This window comes from Sinocyclocheilus rhinocerous, unplaced genomic scaffold (assembly GCF_001515625.1).
Source record: "Sinocyclocheilus rhinocerous isolate Xijiao unplaced genomic scaffold, SAMN03320098_v1.1 scaffold1467, whole genome shotgun sequence".
NCBI lineage: Eukaryota > Metazoa > Chordata > Actinopteri > Cypriniformes > Cyprinidae > Sinocyclocheilus > Sinocyclocheilus rhinocerous.
In genome coordinates, this window is record NW_015647960.1 from 648,784 (window position 1) to 662,857 (window position 14,074).

At 37.6% G+C, this 14,074-nt stretch overlaps 1 protein-coding gene across 1 annotated transcript; it reads right to left on the reverse strand.

Annotated features, from left to right (window-relative positions):
• Window positions 1-2,483: 2,483 nt before the first annotated feature.
• On the reverse strand, window positions 2,484-13,960 carry LOC107709502 (pro-interleukin-16-like). Its single transcript, XM_016513994.1, has 9 exons — window positions 13,896-13,960; window positions 12,074-12,582; window positions 10,472-10,568; window positions 8,876-10,088; window positions 7,422-7,608; window positions 5,647-5,748; window positions 4,365-4,614; window positions 3,718-3,846; window positions 2,484-2,980 (listed from the first exon to the last, which is right to left on the reverse strand). Exons 1-9 carry the CDS (start codon window positions 13,912-13,914, stop codon window positions 2,820-2,822), a joined length of 2,667 nt encoding a protein of 888 aa, XP_016369480.1. The 5' UTR covers window positions 13,915-13,960; the 3' UTR covers window positions 2,484-2,819.
• Between the last annotated feature and the right edge of the window lie 114 nt (window positions 13,961-14,074).

Sequence of the window (14,074 nt, forward strand, 5' to 3'; positions counted from 1 at the left end):
GGAATCCTGTGTTTTTTTTTAGTTCCTGAATTTGAACTGAGGTAGAGAACAGGATGGAGAGTTTGAATTTATTGAATATATATAAGTTGTATTAAACAAATAACTTCAAGAAGTCTTTAGATTACATATTTAGTAAATTACCTCAATAAGTTCATCATTTCATGGATCACGGTGGATGATATAGTAGCTTAGGGATATTTTACCCAGATATTAAATATTTCTGTCATTATTTACTCGCCCTTAAGTTGTTCCAAACCTGTGTGAGTTTGTCTCAGTCAACATATTATAATAGTGTTACTCTAATGGATTCCTCTGTTGTTTTACTATGTTGAATTTCAATTCCACTATTCGTCATTTCATTTGAAATTCTATTCCAATTTTGCAACCTGTGGGGTGTGGCCAATTCAATTCAAATGTACACGTATAAATTAAAAGGGAGTCCATTTTTAAATTCAGTTTTTGAAACATTCCAGAAATATGGAATTAAGACATTTTTCGACCATAGACGCAGTAGAAATGAATGCTGTTACGTCCTTTTATCTCTGCTAGTAATCCGTCATTATCGCACATGGACAAAGGGACTGTTTAATGCTGTGTATATCACTGATATGACTGACCTCAGAGAGAACCCTGTGTGTTTCTTTTTGATCACTTTAATTACCGTTTGTGTCTAGCTGCACGATTGTCCTCCTGTCATGTGTCCAGTAGGTACTTTGTATTTTTATGCCTGTATGCCGTCAGTGAAATTACTGTGAACGCATGCTCATGGCCTGGAGATGTGTTCTGTGCTTTTTTTTTATTATTATTTTTATGTACTGTAAATGAGCAGTATGCTCTAGTGCATTTCAGGATTATTTTGGGAATCAAGATTTTACATCCGTTTTGCAAGGAGTGTGTGCTTGCCTTCAGTATTATTGTGCAAAGTTCTCTATATGTTGTAATAATGCACACAGATTTACATTCCAAAAGCAGTGTATACAGTTTGTCAATTCTGTCAAGCAAGAGTTTTTGATTATTCCAGATTTTTGCATTTCTTGAAGTCAACGTGAAATGTCATTCAGAAGCCATTTTACTTCTGTAAACTGATGTATTTAGAATAAAACATTTGGTGGTTCTTGATTTTATCCTCCTGGAATTGATTGGATCGTGAAAAGTGGGCGGTACAAACCGGAATGGAGGCAGATGATTGGATGGGAGAAGTCAAACAGTATGAGGGATTTGTAACAGCAGACGAAAAGAAAGGTCATAATAGAGGCGGAGCAAGTCAGTATATTTTCATAGTACATTCTTTTTAATAACATGCAGTGATGGACCTGGAACTGTGCATTGAAATCAGATCATTTCTCATTTCATGTTGACTTCAAATATGTTTTTGCTCAATGCAGTTTATTATATGTCCACCTGCCATTGACTGTGGGACATCTGTGTACTGTTTGTTAATACCTAAAAGAAGCAAAAACTGAAGAAATTGCACTTTGTAAAACCCATTGTATGATTCTCCTTTTAGATTCTGTTCTCAGATATTAAAAATGATTGATGACCATATTTATCATTTGTATCGTACTTTATTTGTACATTACAAGCCTTAAGTAATCACATGTAAAACATCTTTGTTCTGACACAATTTCAATATATTAAGGCTTCTTTTTAAGGGAAACAAAAAAATAACTAAAGACCAGAATACTAGAGGCACAGTACTTATTTTACTAAACTGTCAAAGTTGGATTCTGTTAGATAATAGATATTTTTGAAAATATCAAATGAGTATATTTATCATTTCTGCCTTTGATGAAAAACTAGAGCAATGTACTGTTGGGGGGAGCATTTGACAAAAAAAAAAAAAAAAAAAGAAATATTCTATTTCTAATCTCTTGAAAACCGTGTGCCACAAATGCTTCATGACATGTTCTTTACATTCTGCTTTGGTGAAATGGTATAGAAATATATCTGAAACTATTTACAGGCTTGTGCAAATCATTGCATCAAAACAGGCAGACTTGACAAGAATCATATTTTTATGAATCCCTGATTGTGACAGTAAAACAGTACAATACCAGCACCGTGATGCGCTATAAAAATCTGCTCAGAAAAACGAGCTTTCCTGATCATGTAGTACCACATCATGCAGTGATGCACATCATAAGAGAGGAAAGTCATACTGTCAAAATGCTTTAATGGCAAAATGGAGCGATCAAGGCAACTGAACGATCCCAGAAGGGTTACAACAGTCATGGAAAACCCGGAAATATCAAGGAATGGGATTTCCAGGCCTGCAAAACTATATATATACGCTTTTCTTGCTCAACTCTAAAACATTTACCCCCGGTTTCACAGACAAGGCTTAAGCCTAGTTCCATTCTAAAGTGGAAGTCTGAGCTGTTTTAACTGAATGAAACTTGCACTGACTGATCTTAAAACATGTCAGTGCCTTTGTTTAGTCTCAAAATGCACACCAGTAATGTTTTTTTTCTAAGGCACGTTAATAAAAATTACTTAAATGTCCTAATTGAACTATTGCCTAGTCCTGGCTTAGTCTAAGCCCTGTCTGTTAAACCAGGCCTTACTTGGATAGAAATTTTCTCTTTTTGATTGCAGTCTCTGTAAGAAAAATGAAATGAAAATTGATTGGTTGAAAAAGGATTGGTCAAATCATATGGGATCCCTGCTTTTAAGAAATTGTTTTGTAATGTGTATTTATTTTTTCCCAAGTGGAGGCATTTCCTCAAGTCCTGAAATGAAGTTTTGCATAATTTAAAGTCGATTCAAATTTGGAATAAGTCCAGTATTTTCTTCTGGGTGCTTCTGAGTGGAGTTTAGCTCTACTCGCATTTTTTTCTCTTAATGACGAGTGTAAACGGCCCATCATCAAGGCCTTTAATGAGTGTCCAGGCCTCAAAGCGCGTGAGACCCTGCAGAGACGAGTCCTGGATCTGTAGTACCTCATCACCAGACGCCAGCCCCTTTTGCTCAGCGTCACTCCCTGCCAGAGAAAATACAGTATATATTGTATGATTCATGTTACAAACTGATTTGTAGACCCACATGAAATCTGCACCCGCATAACTTCACAAAAAGATTTCTGCAGAATGGGAAAAGCGCCATTCAGAATGTTCTTCACATTCCAGTTTGTTGGTTTATCAAATATTTTGGTTATTTTGATTTTGCTTTCAGCTAACTGAAAATAATTAGGTGTAGAAGCACTTTTTGCCCAGAATTTTACAATCAATTACAAAGAAACAAGCAGCCTTGAATTAAACATGAAATTTTCAAGTAGAAAGACTCGTATAGTGTACTCCAATAATCTTTAGTTCTTTCTTAGAAGAAAACATGTTTACAGTAGAAGTACTCTCAAGGACAGATGTAGCATTGCATCACTTGCTCAGCAATGCATCCTCTGCAGTGAATGGGTGCCGTCAGAATGAGAGTCCGAACAGCTGATAAAAACATCTTGCTTCATAAGATGTTCACTGATGGACTGGAGTGGTGTGGATTATTGTGATGTTTTTATCAGCTGTTTGGACTCATTCTGACGGCACCCATTCACTGCAGAGCATCCATTGGTGAGTAATGATGATATAATTCTAAATTTCTCCAAATCTGTTCTGATGAAGAAACAAACTTATCTACGCCTTGGATGGCCTGAGGGCGAGTACATTTTGAGCAAATTTTCATTTTTGGGTGAACTTTTTCCTGTAAGGTTCAGTCATATAGTCTCACCTGTAAATATTCTGTTGACGGTTAGTGGTCTGTCTCCATTAATGGAGCCTTTTCCTCCCTCAAGACTAAATCCAACTCCACCTGCGTTCTTCTCCAGCTCGATTGTTACAACTTCACCTCCATCGTCCCCTAAGTGTCATTTTTTGAATCAAAAATCATATAGAATGAATGTACACATATTTTGCATATTTAGATTTATGTTATTTGGATAAGATTCATTTCCTAAATGACATTTGAGTAATAATTATGAACAGAGTGCATCCAGATACATCATAAAACCCACTGAAACTATTAAAGGACTAAATCCATAACGGTAGAACTAGACATTTGGCTTTAGTTATGAAGCATTGTGAAAAAATAATATTCCATCCAAGTTAACTAAAATTTCTCTGCAATTTCTACCAAAGTTGTGTAAGAACAACTGATGTGTTGGATGTGGATAGAACTAGTACATCTGTGAAACATGAATTCACCTCCTCAGGGAAAACTAGTCCAGTTCAAATAGGGCTTTTTATTTGACTTGAATCATAGTTTTTTAGCACACAACATGTAGCTCTTGTAACATTCCTGTATTATTTTTGTGCCCTATTATGTTGACATTAAACATTAATGCCATCGCTGTGCTGACGTCAGTGATGTTGGCCCACCTGTGATGCTGCTTTCTGCCCCGCTGCTGCAGCTGGACTCATTAGCGTTAGCGCCTCCCTTCCCTTCTGCATCTTTGTTCTTGGACACCACTATCACCGCCTGCTTCATAGTGCGGGCCTGCCTGAGAATCGCTGTGGCATCGCTGTGTGTGACGTTTTTTAGCGTTTGGCCGTTAATGGACAGCACCTCATCTCCTCTTTCAATGGTGCCCTCCTGAGCAGCCAGACCACTGGGAAACACCCTGTGAACCTGAAGGTACATGATTGGGTACATATACAGTAAATAAAATGAACAATTCTTTTGCTAGTGTTAACTGTATACATTTTGCATTTACAGCTACAGTGGAACCACTGGAAGTTTGTAACTGTATCCTAAATGATCCTAAAAATGTAGGGTCAGTATGAATTTTTAAATTTTTTTGAAAGAAGCCTCTTATGCTCACCAAGGCTGTCAAAAATCAGTAAAAACCATCATATTGTGAAATATTACAATAAAAAAAAATTTAAAAAAAATTATATATATATAATAAAACGTAATTTATTCCTGTAATCAAAGCTGAATTTTCAGCATCATTCCTCCAGTCTTCAGTGTCACATGATCCTTCAGAAATCATTCTAATATGCTGGTTTGCTGCTCAAGAAACATTTCTTATCAATGTTGAAAACAGTTGTGCTGTTCATTTCAATCTTTTGTAACATTAATGTATTTTAATGCATTCTTGCTGAATAAAAGTATTATTTTCTTTAAAAAAAAAAACTACTGACCCCAAAAGGTTTCAATAGTAGCATGTAAATTAAAAATAAAAAAATTTCACTTGTTTTTTTTTTCTTGTACGAGATTGTAAGAAAACACAATGTCAAAAATTTGTATTTTTCATACAACGAAAGTGAATGATGATATTCACTGCCAAGCTCAAAAAAGGACCTCCGATGTAGTCTACTGTGACATACGATAGTTTTAGCTAAGAAACAGACCAAAATCATCCCTTCTGGCATAGATTTCACATTTCATGACCAAAAATAAATGTGAAAGCAAAAAGGTCGATTATTGTCAGTGATATCAAATCATTTTTAATTGAGTGCACGCTTGAATGAGATTGAGAGATTTGAAGCATGGACATTCTACCCAAGATCTTAATTTGTGTTTCAGGGAAGCAAGAAAATAATACCGATTTACGCGTGTGCAAATGATGACAAAATTGAAGAGGCAGTGTCTCCTGCTGACAGGTGAAGTAGATGAGCTGTGGTGCGTGGTTTATGGAGATACAGAGACGTCACTCACTGTAGTTGCTTTGTTCTCCAGATCAATACCGCCAGCAATGCTGAAACCCAAGCCAGCTCCTTCTTCTTTATGTAGAATCACAACGTGGATGTCTTCCAGTTGCTAATGGACATTAAGAAATCCAAATCAGCCTTATTCTGTGGTTCAAAAACACTTTGTATCTGTGGCTGTACTGGAAGCGGAATTTAGCATATCAGTTATTCTAGAACATGCTTTGTAAAGAGCAGTTGCCTCAATGATTTGGCGGGCTGAATCCTGTTCCCACTCTTTTACATTATGCAGTTTTGAGAGAAATATATAAATGTTGCCTTCCCTAGTGTTAAATAGCACATAAGAATTGCATTAATAATTGTGTCAAAATCACATTAGCATCTGGCGTCTTAAAAGATGACACTTGTCTTAACATGATTCATAGGCTATTTGATTGTAAATATAAATTTGTAACCGAAGTGTCCTCAAGTACAAAGCCAGATTTTAAGGCACACCTACTGAATTTGTCTTGGGACCTCAGCCAAAAAGGCCAGAAATGCATCCAAAATTGTGATTTTAAGAAGAAATTGCTTCACGGAGTATGCTTTACATGTATCCAATCCATGCTTTAGTATAAATCTGAAATGTTGGAATTGTTATAACCTATGAAGTCAGCCTCAACGCTTCACCCATGGCCTTATGGGATAGTAAAGTGTCCATCGGATACACACTCCAGAATCCCAGCAGAAGTAGCAGGTAATCGGGTATTTATATTCACATATGGTTTTATAATATTGCTTATTCAAACATATGACAAACTGTTTTTATTTTATTTTTTAGCATACTCTATATTATTTGTAAGAACTACCAAAGTAATTTGATCATTAAACAAACTTTTATTTAGTTGGTTCTAACATTTCTTTCCATCTGTGTTTTGAATTTATTTATAAAGACAAAAATTATATTGAGGGACTTGAAAGCCTTATGCTAGTTGTTAAAGCTATAAAATAGCTGCTCGATTTAAACTATCCTGTGGCATGACTTGCTAAACTCCATCTAAAACGACTGAGAGACTGCATAGAAGATCGTTACATGAAAAATAAAATCACTTGTCACACCACAGGACCATATAAAATGGACTATAGAAAAATCCAAAAAGATTCTTTGATTCATTGAGTCCATAATGCAGCCCTGCTAACTACACAAATACAGCTAACCCCTCATCTTTGATAGCTTTTACAGTTGTTCCCTTATTTATATAACCAAATGTAAAGCTGACATGCCCTCAAGAAATTTCGGCAAAATATTGACACTTCCTCTTTTTCTGCATTTTGCTTCTACAGCACAAAGCACATTATGTCTCAGGACTTGTAAACAGTGCATATCACTTAATTAACCTGAAGCAATATAGACAGCTTTGTTTAACTGCAGACAGAAAATGTGGCAGGGGAATATTGATCAAGGAAACGGTCATAAATACAAAACAGTGCAGCAAAATGCACCCAAGAGGGACATTGCAACACTGCTGTGATCAGGAAGTCACACTCTTGACCAAGAGATGCATGCTTTATTATACATTTTCAACTCTGCTAGCAAATGAGCTTCAAAATGTAGCAGCACGCAAAGGAAAGCTCACTGACCTTTAAGAGGACTTCAATTTTGCTGTTTTGTTATAAAGAACCGATTGTTCCTCTGTCACACCTCTCATACATATTCAGGTTTGCAGAGCAGGATATGGAAGTAATCAACGCCAGACAATAGCCAACAGCGTGTACTTTGTTGTATCAAACCAAAGCTAAACCCACCCTTAGCGTTTCTTCATCCAGATCCTTGACTTCCTGGATCATCTGCTGAATCTCCTGTGGCGGAAGACCTGATAGCATGGATTGGGCACAGACATCTGAGGCTGAAGTGAATGGTCGTTCGGCTTTCCATTCTTCCTTCTCACACTCCTCCCCTCTCTCGATGGTATGCTCTCTCAGTTTAGCCAAGCTGTAGATCAGATATAATAAGTTAGTGAAAGTGTCTTTGACCAGGGGTAGCCAACACTGCTCCTGAAGGATGACCATCCTGCAGAGTTCAGCTCCAACCTTAATCAAACACACCTGAACCAGGTGTTCAGGATTACTTAAAAATATGTGTTGGAGCAGGGTTGTAACTGAAGTCTGTAGGAAAGTGTCCCTGCCCTGACCATTGGTTCCCAACCACGTTCCTGCCCCTTCAATGCTGCACATTTTGAACATCTCCTTTGTCTGACACACCCATTTCAGGTCTTGGAGTCTCGACTAATGAGCTGATGACCTGAATCAGGTGTGTAAGTAGACATGCAAAATGTGCAGTTTTGGGGGGGCTCCAGGAACGTGGTTGGGAACCACTGCCTCTGCAACCCTTCAACCTCCTTTTGGGACACTGCCAAGACAAGGTTGGTTTCTAGAGCAGAGGTGTCCAATCCTGCTCCTGGATGTCTGACATCCTGCAGAGTGTAACTCCAAACTGTTCCAACACACCTGAATGAAAGTTTCTAGTAAAGGATCCAAATACCTTGATTAGCTTGTTCAGGTGTGTTTGATTAGGGTTGGAGCTAAACTCTGCAGGACAGTGGCCCTCCAGAACCGAAGTTGCCCAGCCCTGCACAAAACCGTTTTTAAAACTGGTGGAGACCACAGACTTAAAGACAGTTTCAACCAAAGTTTAACATTATAATCCTCCGAATGCACACACTGTGCCAAGCCTCGAATCGGGCCACCCCCCCCAGCCAAATTGGGCTTAAAATCTTCAACTGTGTGGCCAGCCTTACACTTTTTCGAACTACAAGCTAATTTAATGTTTCACTTGCACATGTTGTGGCCAATTTACTAACATCTCACCACATTTATCTGTAGAAAACTTTAGCTCAAACATGCATGACAGGAAAGAGTTTGTTTCTAACGGTGATAAGAACTAGTATGAGAACTTACAAGACATTAGCATGAAATGGTCTGTTCTTTGTGACTAACTCAAAAGAGCTGCATTTCCGCTTGTTTCATTTAAAACAGGTTCCCGAATGATTCAAACCTCTGCAATGCCTTTATCGTGCAGCCAGTTCTCAACATGAAAGAAGCTGACATTGTTGGCTTCAGTCCCTGCAAGTGATCTTATCCTGTACCTTCAGCCAGCACAACACTGCACAGAGTGTAATTATACCCCAAACGCTTTCATCTTCCAAGTGCATTTGTCCTACAACGTTTTCAGAGATAATATGCTTGGATAAGTTTCATACCTTACAGAGAAGCCCTTTTCGCTGTTTTCTGGTGGGGGCTTTTCAGCAGGAGAGTCTTCCTCTATTGGGTTATGAAGAGGGGATCCTGGTGGGGCGCTCCAAGGGTTCCCAAACCGAATGCAAGGGGACTGCGGCAGGGATTGCATGGATCGCATCAAAGCATTGGACACTTGGTTGCTGAAGGACAAGATGATCCCTAGGCTCTCCCCGTCCAAGCCGCTTGAGTTGGGGGCATCTGAAGAGGGACTGAGGGGTAGACTCTGGGTCCTCAAGCTCACCGCATGAGTTCCTGCACCTTCGTTTTTTTCTGCAGGACCCTCCTTTGAGCTACTCGATCTCCTCGGGACGTGGCTTGAAGGGGACAAATCGTCTTGAGAAGGTAAGGGTTCTTGCTCAGTCTCTGAAGCAGGTGGAAGCTCTTTTGTGGAGTCAAGAGCAGGTTCCTCAGCAGGGATCGGCTTACAGGGCTCTGAATCATGAGAAGTTGATTGTTTTTCTTCCTCTGCAGGATGGGGCTCTGAAATGATATCTGAACCGAGGGAAGCTGGTTGCTGCTTTTCTTCTCTTGGAGGCTGGGTGGTGGCTGAAATTGTTGGTGTAGACTGGCAGTCATCATTATTGTGCAAGTTGCTTGTGGTAACTTTAGTTCTCCCTGCACTGCTGTAGTCTGCAGATGAGGTTTTAGCCATCTTCTCCACTGGAGGAAGAGATGCAGTTGGGGCCAGTCGCCTGCTTGGCCTTTCGGATCCATCGGCACTAGAGAAAGTCTCAAACGAGCTGATCTTCTGCCTGATTGACAAATTGGCTCCCGATGTAGCGGCCCTCAGACTAATCCCAAAGGTCCTGCCAGTATCTTGACTCCTGTTATCTGGATGCTTCAAAGCTTCTGTTATCGGTTTCCCAGACTTAATGCTCTTAATGCTCTGACGTGCCCATGCAGGCTTTGGAGCCACCGGGGGGCCTTTTTTGACATTGGGAGATTGCTCAGATTTGGAGTCTGAGGTGGTGTTTGTGGTTTCAGAGGATGTGCCGTTAAGATCACTATCTCCATTAAGGTCACTCATGGTTTTGTAGCAGTATGACTGGTTCTCCGGGCTGTCAGTCAGCTTTACCCAGGGGTCAAGTGGTTGATCTGTACTGACCTCCAAATGAGCCTGACGTCTCAGACCGACCCGCTTACTTGGACTACACACTTTAGATGGGGACTCTGGACCTGTAACATAATAGTGTTCATGTCCTTTTAATTTCCTTTTAATGAGCTGTCGAATAGAGAAGTGCAATGTGAGAACTAACTCACATGCTGCCTCACATCCAATATTTGTCACAATTGTTTTATTTTCATTCAAAAATAGAACAACTATAATATGAATGTTAAAAAGAAAATAAATTTTTTTTGGTTTTCTTACATAAAAACCTTGCTATACAGGAACGTACTGTTATCAGCTGAATCAGGAAATGAAAAGTCTCAGCATACATGTTTTGAACTTACTCAGAATAATATAAAGTAAATATCTAAATCGAAGTTATGCAACCAACATGACATGTTTTTATTTTTATTTAAAAAATCAGTAGTAGGTGTATTTCAGGTTAACATACCTCTGTGCTGTCTGTCCCCTCTGTGTGTTGAGTCCCTTTTAGGCTCAGAGATACTGACAGATGCTTTAGTTCTGACTTCTGCGCATTCAACCACTTCCTGTCACAAAAACAGGAAATGGTTGGCTGAGTTTGAGTCTTACAAAGAATTCGAAAAGGTGTAGAAATGCATTCGCCATAATTTCGTCATGCATCACTGTTGCATACAGAAACCCAGGCATATACACACACTAGAGCCATGCCTCATGCCAAACACTCAAGCATTTCAATACCTGAATCACACATATGACAAAAAGATGCACTATTGTGCAAATAAATGTTTGCATGAAGTGCACACAGATTCATATTCAAACAATTGTCATCAAACACTGACATGAACATGTCCAGAAAGAGGTAGCATGAATTTCTACGTACATTCTTAAACAGAAGCCTTGAGATCGTTCTCAAAGCCCTGTATAGACTGCAGAAAAACTAGATGCATGTGGAGAGACAATAAAACAATGCATGAGGCAATAAAGGATAAAAAAGATTTTACATAATGATAGTCACTGTAAAATTAATGTCTATTTAGGTTCAAATTTATATATTTCTTAAGGAAATAGATATTAGTATAAAGGAAATACATTTGTGAATATATATATATATATATATATATATATACAGGTGCATGTTTTAGATTAGTCCCCATTTTTTTAAAGTTTTTCATAACTGAATAGTTCATTTCAATATGATCCTATGGTGTGACGAATTACGTTGTGAAATTATTCACTGTAGTCTGACCAGCTGAATACCTCTTGTTTCATCTGGTTGACCCCCTGTTATGTTACACTTTTGTTTGTAGAATAAATTAAACCAAATGAATCAAATAATGCATTTCTACAATGACATTGATAAATGAATTTGTTATTTTTATTTTTTATATATTTCTATATTTAAAAATAGATAATGCCAATGTATTTAAATTGTAGTTTTTGTATTGTTAATTTTAACACATTTCTGTTTTTCACAGATCATAATCAGAGTCACCCTGTTGAACAATTTCCTAATTTTATCGGAAATTGCTTAAAATAAAATTTGCACACACAATGTTATGTTTACATATAATTTTCTACTTGCTTTCCAGTCAGATGAATTCAAAAATCCAGTCAAACAATATAAGAAAAAATTTATTAATGCCCTTTTTTTTCTTTGAGAAATATTACAGCTGTTTACTTGGACATTGATGGTGCAAGATGTTCTCATGCAAAACCTGTGAAAAATTTGCCAATAAGGCAAGGGTTGCAGTTAAGCCAATCGTGTCTTGAACTACTCAGCTACCATTTATGGACAATGCATCAGTCTTACAGTGAAAACCGCCTACTTGTATACAGTCTCTTTGACAGAGAGCAAAAAATCAGTAGTATGATATGCAATGCAATATGTAGATTTAAACCTGCATATAATTCATTTACTGGGCATAACCTCTCTGACATATGTATTGCTGTGCAAATCTACATAAGGAAGAGAAAACAAAGAAATAAACATTTTAACTGAGCCAAAAAAAAAAACCCTGAATATTCTTTGTTTAATAAAAATAGTGCATTTCATAAATGTGACTAGCCCTACCTGGCAGTTGTTTTGAGAATACAGCAGATCTTCCTCTTTCACGGGTGAACCTCGGCTACAGCCGCTCGAATCAGTCAGCACTTCCTGACTGCTGACTTCCTGTCGTCTGCAGTTCCTCCGTGGCTGGTTTGTTGCTCCTTGCGTAGAGCTCCTCACCACACCTGCATGCACATCTAATGTTTGCTGTCCAGTGAAATTCATTGGACATTTATAGGGAATGTTATAGTCGTCATCGGTGAACGAGGCTGGAGACAGTGTGTAATTAAGTGAAGTTTCACTGTTGGTTGTTAAAGAGACGTCCATGCTCTGGACTCTGGTGACGTGCTGGGGTTCGAGGAAGGATTGAGTGGTGGCGCTGGCCGGTATACAGCGCTGACTGTAGGCGCCCTCACTGCACGATCGGATCATGGGTTTCTGTGCTCGTCTACAGGTCGGCTGACTCGTGCTCCGGTCCAGACAGCAGATACACTTCTGTCTGCTGTGGGAACAGGCGTCGGATCTCCTCAGACCTGAGATCAGATAAAGACGTGTCTAAACCAACGACCCATTTTCTTCACAGTAGAAATAATCATGGACAAGTTTATTTTGTACGAATAGTAAACAAGACACTACGCAGACATCTGAGCCTTTGATTCAAGTCCAGGGTTCCCACACTTTTTGACCTATGAATTTCCATGAGATCATAATTAATAAATGAATTGAAATAATAATAATAATTATCATTTATTCAGGTTTCCATTTAGTACCAATCCTTTTAATTAATGGATTTAAATTATTATTATTATTATTATTATTATTATTATTCAAACAAATTGATATTTTACTCTGGATTGTGCCATTTATTTGTACTCTACACAAACACTATCAAAATACAATATCTAACAGAGTAGTATCATATTTTGTATGCATCCTTAAATTATATTAAATGATTAATATGATTAATTATTAATAGTAAATTTCAAATTATATATACACACACACACACCCACATATTTACACACATACAAACATTTATATAGTTACAATTGCTATGATTTTTAATCATATTAAATGATTAATATTATTATTAATTAACTTTTTATTACATATATCTTTAAATGATATAAAATAAAACTAATTAATGTTATTATATAATAAAATTTCTGTAATTTATATATATTATTATTATTATTATTATTATTATTATTATTATTATTATTATTAAATATTCACAAAATAAATTTTCATGACTTTTTAAGATTAACCTTTTTCTTTTCTGGTAATCTAAAATTGTGAAAAATTTCCATCCATTTCCAAGTTTTCCATGACTGTAGGAACCCACCAAGTCCATTTGTAAATGATCTGAACCATGTCTCAGGTGGGCAATTTTATTGTTTATAATATTTTCATCTTTTTTTAGTCCAAGTCATGAGTCTCAAGTTACCATTTCTAAGTTAAGCATAACTTTACAACTAAAACAGTGTTCAACTTGGCCTGTTTCACACATGTACGTAAGCAGCACACTTTTTTTCTCCAGTATATCTGACCGAATCCATACACAACCACCTCTAAGATGCATTACCATTTGAATGCAACTGTGGTCCTCATAATATTAATTATATTTACTGATAATGTTGATCCACTCCCAGTTGCAATTTTAAGGCCATTAATAAAATAAGTACTCAGTGACCTCAATCACTTTACTTGCTGTACTGAGCTACAGTTACTGTTGCATTTACGCTGCAACTTTACTTAAAAACTGCAGATGCAGGATGTGTGAAACAGGCCTTGGAAATGAATGTCACAAGTTGATTTCGGAGCAAACAAAAGATCAATAACTCACTGCTGTTACATCCGTCCATACTCCACTGTCTCCTGTCTCTCCTCAGTCTGCTGTGCTCCACCGCCTGAGCGATGGCCTCGTTCAGCTGCTGCTCAGAAACCTTCAAACACATGCAAGTTTATATTTTAGCACTCCACACAAATAAGGCTCTGAAGACGTTTATGTGCAAGGCTCAGAAT

Bases quoted from the DNA above. Each gene is read 5' to 3' on its own strand.
- LOC107709502 (XM_016513994.1), bottom strand. The intron at 5,749-7,421 runs GTGGGTTTAGCT...AATGTCCATTAG, and splicing joins TGGATGAAGAAACGCTAAGG to CAACTGGAAGACATCCACGT. The intron at 3,847-4,364 runs GTGGGCCAACAT...AATGACACTTAG, and splicing joins GGCAGAAAGCAGCATCACAG to GGGACGATGGAGGTGAAGTT.